Source organism: Delphinus delphis, chromosome 12 (assembly GCF_949987515.2).
Source record: "Delphinus delphis chromosome 12, mDelDel1.2, whole genome shotgun sequence".
NCBI lineage: Eukaryota > Metazoa > Chordata > Mammalia > Artiodactyla > Delphinidae > Delphinus > Delphinus delphis.
The window spans coordinates 44030311-44052329 of record NC_082694.2 but is presented as its reverse complement, the minus strand read 5'-3'; the positions used below and the strand labels follow the sequence as shown (position 1 = coordinate 44052329).

Sequence of the window (22019 nt, the reverse complement as noted above, 5' to 3'; positions counted from 1 at the left end):
TAGGCCGAAGGCTGATAAACTTCAATAAATGTTTTCATCACCCTCCACCCCCTTTAAAGATAGGAAAAGGAATTTTACTCTGTACAACTGCCATGCTTTTGAGCAGTGATGTACAATATAATTAGAAGCCTTCATAATGTGGTTCTGTGGTGACAAAAATGGAATGAATAAAGGTAATATGGAGAGCAGTTCTTTACAGCATCACTATTGAAAATGATAAACAGTCCTTGGTCAGAGCAGATTACTGAAGAAATTATTCATTTTATGAATCAAATAAGTATACCATTCAATAAAAACCTGAAAGAGAGGATATCCAAAGTGACAGACATTTAATGTGATTATGTAATTACCCATTCCACTTAAAAAAAGAAAAAACCAGAGTATTATTATATAAAGAATGACAAACATTCTCAAGGGTTACAGGCCACTTTATTTATTTAATTATTTAATCCTAGTTCATTAAGAAATTAAATACCTAATGCTAAAGGTTTTGTTATATTTTCTTTAAGTAAATTTCTTTGGGAAGAAATCTCTATGGCATATAAAATTAAAGGTTTTTTTCTGCCAACCTTTAGAAAGTACTGGAAATTTCCAAGTATATTACATGTATGACTAAACATATGCATGTATATGTATAAGTGAACATACATATAATGCAAATTCAGTGCCAGTTATGAAAAAAATATTCTTCCAGCTCCTTGTATTACAGGAAGACTGCACTTTGCAAAATAAGAAAATTGGCACAGTCCAAAGAATGGTTAGTGAAAAATTAGTAATGGAAGCCAGTGTAGTCATTTGAAAGAAGCTGAACTGTCATAAAGTCTTACACATGGAACGACGGTAGCAGGCCTTCATTTTGTCTTTATCCTTCGGTCTGTTCCTCAAAAAGGGCAGTCTTTTCAGTGCAACCACTTTAATGTCAGAGCATGAGGAAAAACAGAAACAGAAAAATGAAAGAAAAAAGGGAGAAGAACAGATGGGAGTTAAATGTTGAAATTAAGGACAGAAATGAATGTCTGAGCTTCAGCTATGTAAACTATACTAAAGCTATTATTCTCGTGCTGCTGAGTGATAATGAAATATGAAATATGTACTTTGATACTTTAAAATACTTGGAAAAGCACTGAAGACAATGATGAGAAACATATACTTTGAAAGCTTGGATTGACTAAAGTCCTAGAAATATAGGAACTGATTAGAACTACTTACAGAAGGAACAATTTTCCTAGTTAAGTTGTAAAGATACACCTTTATTATTAGGGCCATTATTGGTGGATCACAGAGTACACATGATGAAAATGTAGAAGGCTTTCAGGCTTTCTTTGACTTTTTAAATTGTAAGATTTTATTTTGAAAAAAAAGTAATTCAGAAAAATGTACATCCTGTACATTTTTAGTACAGGCATTAGTAAAATGCCTCAACAAAAACTAGGGGATGTTTAAAATAATCTAAAGAAACTTAAAAAAACTTTCGTTATTTCCTTAAACTTTAAAAAAGAAAATAGGGAATTACTTCTTGGTTTAAACTGAATTCTGGTGCATTATTTAGTAGCACCACAGAAATATATACTCTTCTAAGAGAAGTCTTTCAAGAGATGACAATTATATTAATTTCATTTTGCAAAAGGTTGGCTGCGAGAAAGAAAAAACAGTATTTTGATAGTAGCTTTTAAGCTTTGATAAGCCTAAAAGATAAAGAGGTAACCTAAAGCAAGCAAAAATGACAGAAAAATATGTATTTATAACATTTTTAGATATTTTAAAGGGATTTTAGGGTTACTAAAAAAAATCAAAGGTAGCACTATGCAGGAAAATTATATGAAGGAAAATTAGGGTTATACTACAGTAGGAGTTGTTAACATAAAAATTAAAATGTTCACTAGAGTCACTAACATTCTTAAGCTACACTTTAAGAAGATTTTAATACGAAAAACTGTTATACCTTTTTGGAACTGCAATTTAAGAGCTAGGGGAAAAACTCACATCAAGATTTAAAAGCATACTGTACACAGCCTTAATAACTATGCTGTTTCTCAGGGTTTGCTATCATCTTATAAATAATAAAAAGCTCTTCTGACAAACTGACGAGTATCACTCATTAAGGAGAATGCAAGGACATACAGCTTTTTAACTGATTTATTTGATTGCTATTAAGAATAGTCATGATTCATTTAAGCTTTTATTTCATTTCTAGCTTGGTAAACACAGCTGTTTTCAATGATTAAAAAGAAATGAACTGAAAGCAATGTAAAAATGGACACTTAGCTAAAACAAAGCTGAGTGGTTGCAGCATGCACACACTGTCTTGTTTAGATACTTTCTTTTCCTGTTTTCAACTGTTTTCCATAGACTGCTTTACTGACAGGCACTCATCCAAAAGGGACAGGATAAAAGGAGTTTTAAATTTGCCAGTGGTGGAATGTGGTCCTTCTTATGGCAATTAGTTTGCAGATATACAATGTTCTCTTCCCAAACTATATTGAAATTAAGGGAACATTAGAATGGTTGGGTTTTGCGTTTATTTTTAAAATTCTAAAACTGAACAACTGCTGGAAAGGAGACTATTACTTCCTTCTGAGTCTTACTCTGGATGTTTCAGCAGAGAGTATGAAGGAATGACAGATTTATATTTGAAACAAACAAGCTTACCTCAAAAAAGACTGTGCCTTTCTTTTGTATATTTTCATATCAGAATTGAAATATCTTCCTTTAATTAAAAAAATTAAGTATACCCATGACCTTTTCTCATTAAATATGATGTAAGATATTTTATACTCAAAGGTAGCAGATAAAATTGAATCATCTGGCACCTTTTTAAGGAAAACTTGATGATCTCTCTACCATACTCACAGGTTTCATGTAGATTTGGCTGACAAGACTAATCTTATATGGATACACAGAATTAAACCACTTTCTTATACACACACACACACTTGTACATATGTATGTATGTATATATGAATATGTACTCAGGTATGTGTATGATTTTTTTGTTGCTTACTTGTGGATTCTAGTTTATAGGGTGCTATAGTTGCATTCTGAAATATAGCCTATAATGAATGCCTAATCTCCTACACTCTAAAATACTGTTTTTTCAGAGATAATTCCCCTGAGGACAAAACAACATCTATATAGTTTTTTGAGTGTTTTGAGAGCTGCCCATATGGAGAGTCTACCCCTGGGGGAAGTAGTGGCTGTTTTTGCCTATACTATACTTCAGAAGAATAGTACTGAAATTCATATATATATATATATATATATATATATATACACACACATACACATACACACATATATAGTTTACTATATGTATATATGTTTATATATGTGTAAACATATATACATACATATACTTTTAAATTTAGTGATTCTGGTTATAGTGTGAGTGGCTTCATAGTATCCTGTTTACATATTTTATAAGAACATTGCTAGTAGTCAAATTCTTGTATATCTTCAAAGGGCCTACCACTGGATTCTTTTCTTTCTCTTAAAATACACTTTTTTAGGCTTTTACTTTGCTCTTGATGTTTAGCAAAGTGCACTAATAATGAAATCAAGAGAGTATTAATTGTATAGGCACGTTATGATATTATACTTCTACATTTGTAATTTAAAAAGTTAAATCGCAAGTTTATGCACAAACTTATATCTCTATTTTATTTTCATTGAACCTTTACCAAACAATCCCTCAGTAACTTTTATAACCTTAAACTATTTCTAAATCATTGAATAACATTCTCTTCAAATTCATAGCGACTTTTCTTTGCTTCCCCACAATGTAACTTTTCTCCAATTTGACAGCATCAAAGTATGAGTGAGACATCATTATAAAAAACCTTATTATTAAGTTATAAATAATTTTGAAAATGAGCTCTTATAAATATTTCTCGGTTGCTCCTCAAAATTGCCCTGTGAAGTATGACACAAAGGTAAAAGGCTTGCCCATGTTAACAGGACTAGCAAGTGGCAGAGGTATTCTGGCTCTCATTTCACTGGTCTTTCTGTACTATTTTACCTCCCTGGCCAAATGATGGTATCTCTGTGTATGGTATTTCTCTAAATACACAATATAGAAAATCATGTGGTTATGCAGTATTGCAGTAGGCAATGAATTTTAAAATGATATGGAGTTAAAAAGAAACACATTCATCAGACTATTATCCCAAAGGACTGTGGAAGCTATTTAAAAGAAATCTTCAGTAAGGATTCTAAATCAGTACTAGAGATCACAAATGTTTAAAGAGTTTAAGCACTCACTGCTGCTTTTCTTGGTCCCCAGAGTTTGGCCATCTTCTAAAGAGTTTGAACCTACTGAAGAACTGTCTTGACTATCTTGATGGGGGAGTTGAAGAAATCCTTCACTGGAGTCTGAGCGGGTTGGTGTTAATGTTAGTGATTTCTGACGCTCCCGATTAATGTCTTTCTTAGACTTTATCAGTTTTCTCATTTTTAGAGTAATCCAGTTGCCTCTCCTAAAAAATAATTTAAAAAAATTCTTATCAGTCTAACATTCAACATATGAGTCCCTCTCAAAATCAGAAGCTTCTGTTTTGTTTTGTTTTTTTTTAATAAAAATGAAAATAAACCTGGTTAATAGTACCTTCTAGGAGGAGATGGGTCATAAAATTTGTATTGATCCATAATTTTCTCTTCTAATTTCTCCTTCTGTCGTCTTAATTCATTTAACTTATCACTATAAAAATAAAAGGACATGCATCATATTTTGTACAGTTATGAATGGTATTATTTGGGGACTATGATCTAACTTCTCCCCAGAACATAAAGAAATACAGATACCACGGTTGACAACTAAGAATTTAATAGGTAGTAACAATGGAATTTTTCTAAGTTTCTCATTTTCTTTAAATTTACGACTTACTTAAATAAAAGGACATAGGACTTAAAGTTTCAATTCTTCAATAGGATTTTTGTTTGAAGAAAATCTTCCATATTACAATATCATCATGACAAAAGAATTCTCTCAACATCTTTTTACAGCTATTAAACAACATTATATCAACACTGACTATTCCCCTATTTCTGGATCTTTAGTATATCAAATCATTTTTGGTATGAAGGGTGATTTATCATAATTTATATAGGCAAAAAATTAAAATGTTGGATAGCTTGCTTAACAGTTACAAATACAATAAATAATCCTACAATGACATCTTCATGCAAACAGATTTTTTTCCTTTATGGCAGAATTATTTAGGCTTAATTTACTAGTAGAGAATTATTTCCTGCCTCCAGGAATGCATGAATATACTAGCTTCACCACATCTTAGTTTCATTTTTATGTTCTTCACAGTATATATTATATAGGGAAATGAAAGTAAAATGATCTCTCTAAGAAAACTGTGATGCCAAAGAATACTATTTATTAAACAAATATTTAGCGATCATTCACAGTGAGGAAGGCATGAGCCATGAGGTGTATATAAAGATGAATAGTAAGTTGCCCAGCTCTGCTTATAGTACAGTAGGAGAGAGAAGATACATACACAAATGACTGTTATAATCCAAAATAGTAGTCATGACAAAATAAAAGTACCATGGAAGTACCAAAGGAACTTATAAAAGGGAAAATATTTCCATCTTGGATGACCAAGGAAAGCCTCATGAAGAAAAAGGCCATATCAGATAGACTGACACAAAAAATAAAAATGCTAAATTAAACAGCTGAGCTGAGAATAAGGAGTGAGGGAGTTTCACGTTTAGATTTAGCTTAACAGAAAATCAGAAGTATTGAAGGTTTCACTACAATGTGACATTATAAAATCTATGCTTTACATACCTTAACTCAGTGATGGAAGAGGATATTATCAGAAAGGATGGAGGTAAAGAAAGCATTCAGGATGCTAATGGGAGTAGCCTAACTGAGTGGGAGGGAAGAATTAGGGTAGTGGGAAATAGAAGGAAATGATTTGAGAGTTTATATGGAAGAAGAACTTTGTGAATAGATGTTGCCATTAGTTATACCACAGCTCAAATAGCACACAGCCTATACCTCCCAGTTCTTTTCTCCTTTTACCTGCTGAAATATCATCAGGAACTCCAAATTCTCAATACTACTTATTCACTGTCACTCCTACTAGGACGATGTGACAGAGGCATTCAGGTAGAACTGTCTGACATGTAAGATGATATTTTAAATTTAAATTCAAAAAGTCAGAATAGGTACTAATATTTATAAGTCAACTGTATACATACGATCACTGAAACCTTAGAAATGGATTATTCACCAAAGGTCATAATATTAAGAAGATAAAGTGTTGGATAATACCTCTGCTTAAGGGACAGGAAACTTAAATGCTAAAATTTTAGATACACTCATTGCTTCTTAAGCTAAAATACCCCTTATGGCAGAGAGTAAAGGCATACGTGCTGCCAAAAGGATTAAAGATCCAAAGTGGCCAGCCACAAATGTGAAATTTCTTTGAAATTTACATTTACCTTAAAAATTCACACAAACTGTACCTTTTGCTCCTTGGTGTACCTGTGTATTAATATAAAAATAATGTTCCTTGCCCCAAATTTTGTAATAAAATTGACACTTAAAAAAATGTACGGTGTATCCTGGTTTCAAATGTGCCCTGAAGCTCACCATTATATACGTTAAGTCTGAAAGTCACATATTATTTCATTTACGCCTTAGGATAATGCTGGAAGTAGGTGTTATATCTCTATTTTAGAGAAAAAGAAACCAATGATCAACGAAATGAAGTAACTCGTCTATAGTCACATAACTAGTAATGAGAAGAATTAGGATTTGAATTAGGAGCTGTCTGATTTCAACATCTGTGCTATTTCTATTATACTATGGTGCTTCTCATTTAGGGAACAAGAGGAAGAGAAGAATTTAGTAAAGGTGAATCATGGTGTATTACAAAGACTATCCACTGAGCTAACCTGGCCAAAATCTCTGATTTTACCAGATTTCTACACTCTCAACAGAGAAACAACTTACCAATAATTAAGCTCTGTCAATTCTATCTTTCACATCTCTCTTGTATTGATATTTGATCTCAACTACCACTGCTTATGAATTATTTTTCATTAGATTATTGCAACAGCCTTCTTAAAACTTAGTCCTTGTCTCTATTCTTAGAACCTCCAATCTACACTCTAATGTCATCAGTGGTTTAAACAAACAATCAATCAATCAAACAAACAAAAAGCACAAATCTGATCACATTACTCCCCGATCAATGTACGGCAAAGAAAACCTTTGTCAAGTGGCTCCTGAGTGTTTAGCCACTTCTCTGCTACTCCTCCTTCCTCAATTTTGTTCCAGCAAGAACAGTTAATTTTTAGATCCTATACCACAGTAATAATATACTTTCATCACACCTCCTGTTTCTGCATTTGCTGCTCTCTTGGCTGGTATGCCTCCTTAGGCAAACTCCTACTGAACCTTTAAGTCTCAGCTCAAGCAATCATCTTTAGAAAGTCCACCTTCTCTTGCAGACTAAGGTATTCCTTCCCTTATATTTGCTGTATTTCTATGGTTTCCTATACACACCTCCATTACAGAATTTATTTGTATTTCTTGCTTTACATTAATAGTTCATTAAGAGTAGGATCCATGTGTTTTTATGTTAGTTTTTCTGGTTATTAGCCCAGAACATAAACATTAAAAAAATATATATCGAAATAATAATGTTGAAAATCAAGAAAAATTAGCATTGCATTTCCTCTGCCATCAGGTATGGCAATGATAAAATCATGAGTAATATTTCAGAGTGCAAGATTATTTGGTACCTACATGTACTGTCTTTGTTCAACATGAAAAAGATCCTTGCTTTCCATATTCTGCTCCAATAGTGTTCTGTTCTGTAGCATTAATGTCTGAATTTGATCTAGTAGATGTCGATTTTCCTCTTCTAAATTTCCTTTAAGTTGGCTTAGCAACTGTTTAAACACAAACATTTATTTTTAAAAATACCAACATTTATATTTAACATAAATCCCCCAAAACATCTGAAAAATATAAGTACTTCACAAAGATTTAAGTCTTCTGCTATTTGAACAATCAGATAGCTGTACTCTGATCAGAACATGAGTGATTATTTTAGTAATAATGACAGCTAAAGTACTGGGTTATGTGCTGGACACATATGTTTTCTTAATTCTCACAAACACTGGGTTTAACATATAATAAATTATCTAGTTCCAAAAACAAACACTGCTTTCTTTACAGCTGTTTGACTTAGAGTCCAAAGCTAGATTCCTATCTCTGGCCTTCCATTTAAGTAGCTATAAAATGCTGAACAAATTAGTAACTCTCTGAGCCTCAATGACCCCACCTATAAATTGAGGATAACAACTCCCATCCCCCAAGACTGTTGCAAGGATTAAATAATATATGTAAAGTACGTGGCGTCATGCCTATGGCACACAGTAGGTACTTAATATACCTCATTCTTCCCCCAACCACTGTTTTCAAGAAACCTTAACAGTTTGTGTATAATTTTTATGGCTTGATCCAAGGGAGTCAGCTAATCTAGTATCAATAAATGGGTGGGGGATTCCCTGGTGGCGCAGTGGTTGACAGTCTGCCTGCCGATGCAGGGGACACGGGTTTGTGCCCCGGTCCGGGAAGATCCCACATGCCGCGGAGCGGCTGGGCCCGTGAGCCATGGCCGCTGAGCCTGCGCATCCGGAGCCTGTGCTCCGCAATGGGAGAGGTCACAACAGTGAGAGGCCCGTGTACCGCAAAAATAAGTAAGTAAGTAAGTAAATAAATAAATAAATGGGTGGTATTACTACTGATTATTACTAGTAGTTAGGCTGCCAGCATGATTGAGCTGCTGCTTCTCTGTAGTCAATAGAAATTAGAAATATGCCTTAGTTAGGCCAGAGGTTTCAGTAGAAGTCAGAGAGACCAAAGTAGTGATTGTCAAAATTTAGTGTCACTTGTAGAATGTATTTTTTAAACGTAGGGAAAAAAAGCAAGAAAAAAAAAAAAGAAAAAGCAGAAAGTATACTATGAATACCCATAAATAGCCATCTAGATCTAACAACTGTCAATACTGTGCTATATTTGTTTTATTTATCTATATGTTGTTAAATTGAAATACAACATATGTGGTAGATTCACTGCAAAATTGAATGCAGTGCTCCTCCTTGTACCCTCTTGTGCTGTGACTTCTCACTTTTCCTATCAAGAAGTGGAATCTACTTCCCCTCTTCTTGAATTTGGAATGCCTCTGGCCAAGGGAAGGAGGCAGAAGTGATGGTGTGATAGTTCCAAGCCTAGGCCTCAAGAGGCTTATGTGCTTCCCTTCAGTCTCTTGGAATCCTATTGGAGGATGAGAGACCGCATGGCACAGACAAGTTACACCAGCTGGGGCCACCTCAGACCAGCCAGCTCTCAGGGTACGTGCCAGCTGACTGCAGATACAGGAGCAAGCCCTACCAAGATCAACTGATCTTAGCGCACACATCAATGCAGATTAGCACATCTGCTCAGCTAACCCAGACTCATGAGCAAAAATAAATGTTTACTGTCCCTTACCACTGAGGTTCTATGGTTCTTATACAGCATTACTGCATCAGTAGACAACTGATAAAACATATATACAGAAAAGAGAACAAATTTTAAGTGTATATACAGCTCAATGAATATCACAAAATGAACTCATGTGTGAAGCAGCACCCAGATCAAGAAACAGCACATTAATTGTATTCCAGAAACACTTGTGGTCTCTTCCAATTACCACCCCTTCCCACAAAGATTAACTACTATACGAACCTCCGACACTATGGATTCATTTTTCCACTCCCTCCAAATCATGTTATTATATGACTTAGCCCCTACCCAAGGGTTAGCATTTGACTCAAGTTGGGACACTCAGCCAGGGATAAGGTAGTTAGGGCCCTTTCTGATCTCTCCTGAGCAGTCTTCTAGACCACCAGTGACATGTAGGACCTTATCAAGACAAATTATGGCTAGCTGTCTCATTCCTTGGATCTCCACGTTAAATTTCTCAGTAGTTTCCTGGTCCGTGACTTGCCACATCTAACATTCCAACCTCAGGCTATCTGAGAGTTGACCTTTGACAGCCCTCCTGGGTGTGGAACTCTCCTGTTCTCTGCTCAAATCAAGCCAGTCCCCTCCAGTAGCAAAGTGGTTGGTTTTCAAGGCTTGTCCCTTGCCTGAACTACCAGGTATGGAGAAAAGGGAGGAAGGGACTAAGAACGGGAGAAGTCACATGATAAAATGCCTCAAACAACCTCCTACCCAAAGCTGAGTAGTTTTTCTTTAACAAATTCTTCTCAATTTGTTGTATGTCTTTGCTTGAGTTCCAGAGCCCTAAAATGGTTGTTTTTGATAGTTCTGTCCAATTTTATTGTTTCTGGGGAAGTTGATTTTGTCATGTTCTTCACTGTACGTCATGTTCCTCTGTAAGTGTATTACCCCAATTATATTTTATTTAAACTTTTATAAATCACAGGCAGAATGAATGTTCTATAATTTCTGAACTCTTTTGGGTAATTAAATATGTATGATTTCAAACTAATTTTTCTATTAGTTTGTGATTTTAGACAAAAAGCTTTTAAGTATTACTTTTCTGATGCAGTCTATTACTAATTCCATTTAAGGGTTTGCTTAAGTGCTGGTTTCCTAAAAGTTCCAAGAAATTCAGACGTTAAGCTATATTCAAGCTTTAACAATTTAGGGTCCAATCATAAAATTTAAGAATTATTTAAGGCTTTCAATATCCTTTTTCTATTTCAAAACTTTTATCACTTTATCAAACAATCATGGGAAGAGGCATGGAATTATGTTAAGAGTAGAACTGTATACATAAGGCAGATGTCACTTCTGTTCAAAACTCTCCCATGGCTCCCCTGTTTTACTCAGAAAAGTGTTTTACAATGGCCTATAAAGGCAACATATCTGGCCCAGGCATATCTCTGAGCTCATCTCCTACTACTCTCCCCACTTTGCTCATTCCACTCCAGCCACACTAGCTTCCTTGAGTATTCCTCAAACATACCAGTATTCCCCTGACCTAGGTTCACTGTGTGGGCTGTTTGCCTGGAATGTTCTTTCCCCAGATATCCACATAATAATACACGAATCTTCAAATCTGTGTTCAGGGATGCCTAGTTAAAATTTCAATCTATACTCCCTCATCCACTTTGGGGGTCCTTATCCCCCTTTACCCTACTCCATTTTTACTTGCACATAACTTATCATCTTGTAACATACCATATGTTGCAGACTAATCTTCAAAATGGTTACAGCAGTATTTCCAGTCCATATGCTCTTCCGGAATCTTGCCATTCACCATCAAGAGGCTGAGTCTATTTCTCTTTCCCTTGAACCTGGATGGGACTTTGACTGCCTCGGTGAATAGAATGCAGGGGAAATGATGCTGCCTGACTTCTGAGGCTTGATCATTAACATAAGAGATGGCTTCTGTCTGGTTCTCACCACGTTGTGAGAAAGCCCAAACCAGTCCATGGGGAGAGATCATGTGAAGAGGAAACTGATGCTTCTAGCCGATAGCCAGCATCAACACCAAACATGCACTCAGCCTTTCAATCTTCCAACTGAGGGCCCAGATGCAAGTGGAGCAGAGACAAACTGGCCCTACTGTCCCTGTCCAAATTCTGACCCACAGAATATGTGAGCATATAAAATGGCTGTTTTATACCACCATGTTTTGGGGTAAATTGTTACACAGCCATATGTAATGAAACACTGAAACACTATATATTTCACTTACTTATTACGTTTATTGTCTGCTTCCTTCCAACAGAATATAAGCTCCACAAGGAATGAGATTTTTACCTTTTTGGTTTACTAATACATGCCAGGTGGTCAGTAAACATTTTTTCATTAAACAAGGGTTAATTTTTCAAAGTATCTGAACATATAAGTTTAAACTAATAATAAAAATTGTTGAAATTAATGATAAAGGAAGAAGGAAGTTTTTCTGAATGATTTGTGAATTTCAATTATCCCTGACCAATTCTTTTGGAAATACCCCACTAAACATATACTGCTATTATCATTATTATAATATGATTGTTTACTTTTTAGGCAAGTCTTGATACCTAAAGAGAAGGAAACGGCAATTAAACTTATTAAGCTCACCTCACACTGGTTATTTAGCTTGGTGGATGTGATGTCCAGTTGTTGGTATTGTTCCTTTAACTTTGAAAATTCAGCTTCTAATCTTGTTTGTTCCAGTCTGGAACTATTTAGAAGACTTTTCAAGTTTTTATGGTCAGTTTGTAAAACTTCAGTCTCTTTTAAAAGCTGATTATATGTATGATTCAACCTATAATTAGAAATCATGATATAAATAGAGTTAGATTCTCTTAATAGATTTCATTATAATTTACACAGTGTGAAAATGCTGTAAATCACATTCAGACATACTTAAAGAATATAAAAGGTTCTCTTGCCAGTGATTAAACTTATCAAGAATCAGTTTCTAGTCTGTAAAAACTATACTTTAAAACTTTTAAGTATTAATTGAAAAATATTTAGATTAAAGGACAAAAGAGAAAATAACCAATCCAGTTTTGATTAACCTAGAGAATTCAAAGATTCTACAATTCAACATGAAAAATAAAGAAAAATCAGATCGAGCAAATTAATCAATCCAGTATGAGACATGGTAATCTATCAATCTGTTGCCAGATAACTGAGATATACAAACTTCAATCAAAATTTTAGTTATTGAGGGCTTCCCTGGTGGCGCAGTGGTTGAGAGTCTGCCTGCCGATGCAGGGGACACGGGTTTGTGCCCTGGTCCGGGAAGATCCCACATGCCGTGGAGCGGCTGGGCCCATGAGCCATGGCCGCTGAGCCTGCGCGTCCGGAGCCTGTGCTCCTCAACGCGAGAGGCCACAACAGTGAGAGGTCCGCGTACCGCAAAAAAAAAAAAAAAATTAGTTATTGAGATTTCTGCAGTTGTGGCAAATTGTTCATATTTATGCAGTCCTCAATTATTCATGATAAATTTTGGATTTTTTTGTAAAAATCACAGTATAGCCTTTTCTGTTCCTTTCCACTATTATACCTTTAGAACAAGGTCCACTGACCTCTAGGAGGGAGATCAGCAAATTCTTTCTATAAAGGACCAGAGAGTAATAAATACCTTAGGCTTTGTGGGTCGCATGCAATCTACAGCATGCTCTTCTTTTTTGTCCCCCACCACAACGTTTTAAGATGTAAAAACGGTTCTTTGTTTGGGGTTGTACCAAAACAGGCTGCAGGCTGGATGTGGCTTGCTAAGCTAGCTGTAGTTTACTAACCTTCATCTTATGGAAGGAATTAAGATCAGGAACCCACAAAAGGCGGAGGGAGCCAAACAAAATAAACTTTTGCTCAGGATGATACTTGCTCAGAACATCTAATAATTTAATTCAACTCATTTTCCAAACAATTTGAGTACGCTTATAAGAATTATAAATAATAAAATAATACATTTTAAAAAATCATGACTTGATAAAAAAGTAAAATGGCAAGACCAGAAACATACAATAAACACTCCATTAATAGGTTGAATCCATGTATGAATGCATGCCATGTGTGTAACAGCTGGGCAAACCTCACTGAGGCATATAGACAGCTACATAATGCTTCATGGCAGGAGGGGATATAAAGAGGTAGAATAAACAATGTCCTCAATATCATCTCACTGGCAAATACTAAAATAACCTCTTTAAGAGAGTTTTTTTACATTGTCCCTCAAAGCTGAGAACGTTAACACCAAAATGCAATTCAGTGAACATAATTCTAAAGAGACCAAGACAACCTAGTCCACCAACTTTCTTGGTTTGGCATTATCGAAGATTAAAACTTACGCTATTTAGAGAAATGGATAAACTACTGTTCTTTAGATTAAGTCTTCACAAATATCTTTTATTTGTAAAAGAGCTCTTTCAGGTTTTACTTAAAGCCTTTTCTTCCCTTAGAACACAGGCATGAGTGCATAAAAGCTGGGCAAGAACAGCACTGAGAGACAGAAAATACTCTACTCAGGACCACTCTTCCCTTCCAAGCCTGAATAATCTTCTGGTTCAAGTTTGTCATGCTCAATTTCTTCTTATCATTTAGGCTGAGTTCTTTCTGGAGACTCTTCATTAATGTATGCAAAACAGATTTCTGGAAGGTCTACTCAAGTTCACAAACTGTCCCAGTTTGGTGTGAATCCCAACAAGGAAGAAAGGTTAGGTTGAAGATGGGACTTCCAGACTAAACGCATTCCCCAATGTTATGTATGTAATATGTCCTTGTATCCTATAACTTGTCATAATTTGGTCTTCTGTTGTTTATACTGTACAAATATATGTTCCTTGATTCTAGCTTGGTGTTGAGCTTGTTAAAGTTCAAATCCATCAGTACAGAATTTCTAGTTGTAAAAATTCCTAAATTAAAAACTACTAAGTATGAAAATGAAAATGGCTCTAGAAGCCTAGGGATTTTTTTAATAAAGGAAAAGAAATAGATGTTTAATTCTAAAAATAGATTGCATTAAATCCATAATAGGACAAATACTCAATGAATGATCCCCAATGAATTTTGTGTGCTGTCTTTCAGCACTTCTGCTATGGCAATGTAAAAGCAGTACAAATGTTTAGGCTGTCTAAATTTTTCAAAGGCTTCCAAAAATTTTTTGAAAATGTACTCTTATGAAGTAGGGTGATCACCAGTTGACAAGTTTTGATTTTCCCAAGGCTTCAAATTAAAAAATAATTGCCCCATGGCAATATGAGACCATTAAAACCTAAGACAGTTAAAACTAAAAGTACAAACAATGAGCTAGAAAATGATAAAGCTGCTCACTTTTAGCACCTTCAAAGACAAGAATCAGGATACCAGACTAGCAGAAAGAGAAAGACATAAAGAGTCAGGTTTCATTACATTCTGTCTCAATAAAGTATGTAAATTCTATCGACATACATGGAAATTTTGTTATATAATGTGGCTTAAAAACATAATTAGTTGAATAAATCAAGATAGAAACATCGAGAGAAAGCAGAAGATCCAGGTTTTCGTCTGTCATTCTATAACTAGCTACATGATTTTGGTGGGTAATTTACTTATTGCTCTGGGGTCTTTTTAAAAAATTCTAAGTTATGGATGGTACTACAAAGGGGCAACATACACGTTGGATATAATGAATAATACAAAACTAAAATATATAAATATTTATTACCTATCATTTTCACCACAAAGTTTCTTGTATTCTGCAGCTACAGTTTCATGGTTTTTGTTTTTAAGCAGCATTTTTTCCTGTTCTACCTTCAGTGTTTTTTCCAAATCTTCCAATTGTCCTTTCTGTTTTAGTAACTGATTGTAACTGGAAAAAAAAGTTATGTATTTGGTTTATAATATTTCCTTAGAAAAAAAGAAAACATTTTAGAAATAAAGGAAACAATAGTAATTTATTAATATGTATCACATAAAACATGTAAATTTATATATATGTCCTACATAAATTATCTCAGACCTGTTTAACATATACAATTTATTATACTACCCAGTGAAAATTGGTTTTAAGTTAACAGCACAAGAAAAGATAATAAATTACCGATCTTCAAGGTCTTTATGTTCCACCTCAAGATTTTTGTGGGCAGACTTTAGAGTTCCATGTTTAGCAATGAGAGACTCATACTCTGAAGCCTGTCGTTCATGCAGAAGTTCCAGCTTTTCATGATCTTTGATCAGAGAATCATAGAGAGATTTCAGGTCTTCTCGCTCTTTGATTACAGATTCATTTTCATTTTCTAAGGAAGACTGCTGGATTAGGAGTTGTGCATTCTGGTTCATAAGTGAGGTACTTTGGGAATTAAGAGTGGAATTTTCAACCTACAAGAATGCATACTGTATTAGACACAAGAAAAATAGCTTATAATGTTCTTTTTTTTATAGTAAAAGACAATGTTAACTTTAGGAAGCACTAAATAAATCACTGCGGATATATTCATATTATACTGAGAAAATTTGGATTTTAGCACCCTAAAGAATAAGGTTATCATTTAATTTTGATTTTTGGTAGGTGTTACGATATATATTGTGAGATACATATCATATATATGTTTTGGGTTGAATTATTTAATTTAATTAATTTATTTATTTTTGGCAGAGCCGCACGGCTTACAGAATCTTAGTTCCCCGATCAGGGATTGAACCTGGGCCCCCTGCAGTGGAAGCGTGGAGTCCTAACCACTGGACTGCCAGGGAATTCCCAGGGTTAAATTATCTTGAATGAAGGTGATTAGCAACAATTCCATGAAAAAGAACAAAATTTGAAATGCTAGTTTATCATTTTCTAGAAGTTGAGAGTTGATAGAAGGAAAGAATTACTTGTGAATATTCAATTGGTAATTTTCTCAAGTCTAAATTAAATTAGTATTTGCTGTATCATTTGGAAAAGAGTTAGAGAAAGAAGAATGTTTAGATTCAGAGGGGGAACTTCTTCACTGCTTTTTAAGAGGTTTCAGAGAGTTGCACTTTCCCCCACTTGACTGCTCTATTTGAAAAGACACTGGTAGTGTTAAGTGCAAGATGGATCATTTGAATTAAGGATAAGTCCAAAGACAAAATTCTCATGCTGTGTTGTTTTCCAGTAACTTAACTAATAGATATGCTGCAATCATACTCTAAAACAAGGGTTTCTACCTGATTAATTATTAGCAGCTTGATGAAACGGGTAAAAGGCCATAAAGTCAATAAAAATAAAATTATCTTTATTTGATGAGTAAATTTATTACTTAATTTAGAGGCTCTGACATTTAAAAAACGCTGATATCCGAAAATTTGGCAAAGCACATATAGAAATACTTTATCTTCAACTAATTGTTAAATTCTCTCTCTAGGAAACAATGTTACCATGTCTAGTCATCCTTATTTTAATAGCATAATAGCATAATTCAAGAGTTTTGTTGCATATCCCGATAATTTTACATTACAACCTGAAGCTTGGCATTCTGTGTTTGAAGAGTGGTATTCTGCTCCTGTAATGATACTGTCTGCCTCTGAAGTGCAAGAATCTGAGCCTGCAAATTATTGTTCTGTGTCTCAAGTTGCTTCAGTTGAGTTTTCAATGCTTGCTTCTCTGCTTGTAGTGTAGCATTCTGAATAAAGAAAACACATATTTAGAAAAAAGCAGCATCAAACATACTTCTGTTTAACAAATACTAGAATGTTATACAAGTGTTTATTACCATTATAATCCAAAAAAACTCAACAATCTTAAAAGAGAAAAAGACAAAACACTTCCCCTCTATCCCAAACTGTAAAAAGATATTTAATCTAAGGAAAAGAAAGCAATACTAAAACCTTAATATACTATTGTGTCTGTGCTCTGCCTGCTTTATAATGTCCAACAAATAACATATTCCATTATACATATATTTATTAACACAAAAAACTAGAATGGGATTGTCAGTTCAATGGTTTTTATGCTGTTCAAAAGTGCCCAGAGTGCATGGGGCTGTGTCTAGCCAATGGAGTGTACCTTTTCAAATTGCCCAAAGGCAAATATATATACACACACACACACACACACACACACACACACACACACACGTACGTGGTGGTCCCAGGGGTAGCAGCAAAACTAAGTATTTTATAAACACAAATATTTGGAAGAGAAGCAGGAACAATCTAAGCCATCTGTTTAAAAAATTTAGTCCGTAATAGACCTAACAGATGTTACGTATTTTCTTTAGTGTTTTTTTCATGGCATAAAACACTAACTAAAACTCTATTTCATCTATAGGACTTCTGGAGCAAATCCAAACAAAACATACTATTTTCAATTTTTCCAATACATATGGCCATATTTCAATTTTATAGTTAAACAGCTGAATTACTATGTAAATCATTATATTTAATGTGATAGATAATAAAATGTTTGTTATGGATACTACATTTTCAAGATCATTTCTGAATAAAAATTAGCATCAAAAAGTATAAACAAAGAATCCTTTAGAAAACCAAAACAAAACTTTAATGTACAAGGCCAGAATCTGTATAATTGCAACATGCAAAAAAAGTTACAACTGAATCACAACAGATCACATTTATCATATCTACCTTATGGGACAAAGACAACATTCACTTTCAAGTTATAGGCCTTCAAGTTATATATACTACATATCACTGCATAAAAGGCAAGTCATGATTTGACCCATATATTATACCATAAAATCGAAACTGAGGAAGAAAAATGCTTTAAAAATGGGTGTTGATATTGTACTTGTGTTTTGTTCATTTGATCACATAAAAAGGATGAAAAAAATTTACACTGGAAAATAATATGGAATAATGATGTACTTGTATACCATTTTGATACACCAAAGAGGTGAACCATTTTTCACCTACACATGTTAACTACTATTATAGGTCAGCTCTTTAGAAACCAAAATGTACAAACTCTAATGATAAGTCTGGGTATTCCCTAAGAATAAGAAAAATTCCTACAGTCTATAATGAAGAGAAGAGATAACTGAGAGTAGATAAGATATCTCAGAACAGGAAAAAGTTTACAATGGAAAAGTACAAAGTTAACAATATATGTACTAGCAAATGCACAAAAATTACCAGTCTAATATAGGGTAGACATCTTTATAAACCCATCATCTAAAATAGCTAAACTATGACAACCAGGTAAATTTTTCCCCCAATGGAAATTTATAGAAGAAGTCAATGGAAAAAGAGATTTATCTTATACATTACACACCAAATTTTCTGAAATGTAATTATTAATCCAAGTGATTGATCTATACATATATATCACTGAATAATGAAACACAGGTATTCATATATGGCTGATATATACATAAAAAAGACATAAAATAGCTCGCTAATAATATAAAACACACAAAATATTTTCTCCTATCACTTCAATAAAAATTAAAAGGCTGGTAATATCCAATGTTAATCTGAAAAAATAGGTATTCTGTTAGTGGGATTGAAAATTGATATTTCTGAAAAGCTCATATGATTATATCAATTAAAATTAAAAAGCAGAAACTAACACAGGATTGTAAAGCAATTATACTCCAATAAAGATGTTAAAAAAAAATTAAATACACACACATACACACTGAAATATGTGTGTGTATATATATATATATATATGCTCTTTGTCCTATCAATTCTACTGAAAGGAATTTATTACCCTATGAACATGTTATATATGGATTTTCATTGCAGCAAAATCTGAAAATAAATGTCCACTGATGTGGGATTTATTTAAATTATGGTAACATACACACAGAAAACAGAAGCAAACAGAAAAGCCCTGAGATAGGAACAAATAGAAAAGGCCAATATGACTACAATCAATTTACTTATTATGTGCCAGTCACTGTTCCATGTTTTCCACATATTAACAGATAATAATAATATTATCCCCTGATTAATAAGAATGGTTGGTGGAAGAATAATATGGTATAAGGTCAGAGATACAGGCAGGGCAATATCAAAAAGGATCTTACAGATGCAGTAAAGAATATAGATTTTATTATAAATGAAATGGGAAGCCACTGAAGATTTTTTGTAGGAAAATGACATGACCTGGATTATGTTTTAAAAATAACTCTAGGTTACTACATTAAGAATGGGTTAGGGCTTCCCTGGTGGCGCAGTGGTTGAGAGTCTGCCTGCCGATGCAGGGGACACGGGTTTGTGCCCCGGTCTGGGAAGATCCCACATGCCGCGGAGTGGCTGGGCCCGTGAGCCATGGCCACTGAGCCTGCACGTCCAGAGCCTGTGCTCCGCAACGGGAGAGGCCACAACAGTGAGAGGCCCGTGTACCGCAAAAAAAAAAAAACACAAAAAAGAATGGGTTAGTTTGAGAGTGAAAGGGGCAAGCCAGTTAGGAGGATACTCTAACAGTCCAGATGAGAGATAATGGTACCTTAGACTAGAGTGGTAGCAGCAGAGATGAAGAGAAGTAGATGAGTTTGGGTTATATTTACAAGACAGAGCTGACAAAGCTTGCTGATAGACTTACATGAGGGTGACGAAGAAAAGAATATTAAATTATTAGTTTTTCTGTGTTTTCTTAATATTAAAAAATAAACCAGTCAAGAAAGTATAAAATGAACAAAGCTACAAATTAGATAAATTTTCTGAGTTATATATTCAATGATCCTTTACTTCTAAAAAACCTTATTCATACTAAACTACTTACATTTCTTTCAACTTCAATTAATCTGTCTTTAACTTTCAGAAGCTCTCTGGTTGTTTCTTGACTTTCTCGCTCCCATTTGTTATCTTCACCAGAAACTGGAGGAGAGCTCTGTACCATCTTTTCCTCATCTTGTCTCTGCTTGAGAGCTTCATAATTCTTTTTCACCTAAAATTTTATTTAAAATATTTTTAAAAATTGAAGTATAGTTGATTTATAATATTGTTTTAGTTTATTTAAAATATTTTAATGGGGAAAAAAACATACCACCAAGGTTATAATATTTATCATAGTTTGACTCCACAATGGTCTGGTGAATGTGAGAGACAGTTCATTTAAAAATATGATAAGTAATATATATGATTATTATGATCACAATTTATGCTTTGCAGAATTCAAATCCTTTCCTGTAGAAATATTAAATATACTCTGCTTATATGCCATGTTCCTACAATATATTTTGTAATTTCAGATCCTACTGTTTATGACGAAAATATCACTGAAGGATAGATTAACTGGATATAGACATGTTGCTAGATACTAACAATTGTTTTTAGAGCTATTTATAGCTGATTTAGAGATTTCAGAGATTCCCATATCAGGAACAAATAAAGACTTGACACATATATTAATTCCCCGTAAAAAGATACCTAAAGTTGAAGAAGTATCTATATATGTCTGGCCTTTTAAGAAGGATTTTGTTGCTCAGAATGACCTATGTTAATAAATAAATGACTTCTTTATTCAGATACTGATCCACATAAAATTTCTGTAATTCATTTTGATGAAGAGTGAGCAATCCAAGGATATATCTTATCTAGGGTTTTCTGGTTTTCTGGTATAACCAAATCCTACTTTAAGAGAGCAAAATCAAAACTAAAAACTTGGGGACTTCCCTGGTGATGCAGTGGTTAAGAATCCACCTGCCAATGCAGGGGATACGGGTTTGAGCCCTGATCCAGGAAGATCCCACAAGCCACGGAGCAACTAAACCTGTGTGCCACAACTACTGAAGCCTGCAGACTCTAGGGGCCGCATGCCACAACTACTGAGCCCACGTGCTGCAACTACTGAAGCCCGCGTGCCTCAAGCCCATGCTCCGCAACCAGAAACCACCACAGTGAGAAGCCCATGCACCGCAACGAAGACTAGCCCCCGCTCGCCACAACTAGAGAAAGCCTACGTGCAGCAACGAAGACCCAATGCAGCCAAAAAAAACTAACAACTTGGTAATCAGCCAAAATTAACTATTAACTTATTAACTTAATTGCTCTCTTCAATTTAAATTGATGATTATTATACTTATCCTGAATTACTAGTTTATCCTAGGAAATGATTATCATAAATTTCTAAATTAACCCCAAACTTTCTATTGAGACAAGGATATAAATGTTTAAAATAATTCAATGTCTGATGCAACCTTAAGAAAACTTATGGCTCAAACTTTGCTACTACTACTGAGTTAGAAAATAATGATGTGAGACTAAAGAAAAAAGGATGCCAAGATAGAATGTAATTTAAATCTTGGCAAGTGACCTAACAGGTGTTCTGGGATCCTGATTTTCCACTTTTTTTAATACTTTCAACACCCTAATAACATGGATGGATGACATCATTTCCAGTCTCCTATTTTATATTAATTCCCACAGGATCTTTTTTCTAGGCTTATAAGAGTTAAAGATATATGTCATTATTAAGAAGGTGACCTGAGAATAAAACTCAAAACTTCTCATTTTTAGCCCATTGTTCTTACAACTAAGTTTCATATAGAAAATGACATATTTTCCATCAAGGTTTCTCATAGAAACCTTGTTCATATAGAAACTGACATATTTTCCATCAAGG

The 22019-nt window shown here is 34.2% G+C and overlaps 1 protein-coding gene across 11 annotated transcripts in view; it reads right to left on the bottom strand.

Moving 5' to 3' along the window:
* Positions 1 to 22019, bottom strand: part of CCDC88A (coiled-coil domain containing 88A) — a 193893-nt gene that overhangs the window by 12533 nt on the left and 159341 nt on the right. For 9 of the 11 annotated variants that reach the window (XM_060026582.1, XM_060026583.1, XM_060026585.1 and 6 more), the window contains 9 exons: positions 20178 to 20342; positions 16948 to 17109; positions 15564 to 15841; positions 15189 to 15332; positions 12113 to 12299; positions 7769 to 7914; positions 4601 to 4693; positions 4258 to 4472; positions 828 to 911 (listed from right to left, as the gene is read on the bottom strand). In XM_060026582.1, the coding sequence (XP_059882565.1) occupies positions 828 to 911; positions 4258 to 4472; positions 4601 to 4693; positions 7769 to 7914; positions 12113 to 12299; positions 15189 to 15332; positions 15564 to 15841; positions 16948 to 17109; positions 20178 to 20342 (1474 nt within the window). The remainder of the gene's footprint in view (positions 1 to 827; positions 912 to 4257; positions 4473 to 4600; positions 4694 to 7768; positions 7915 to 12112; positions 12300 to 15188; positions 15333 to 15563; positions 15842 to 16947; positions 17110 to 20177; positions 20343 to 22019) is intronic. The other 2 variants (XM_060026587.1, XM_060026591.1) reach the window with 1 other exon arrangement.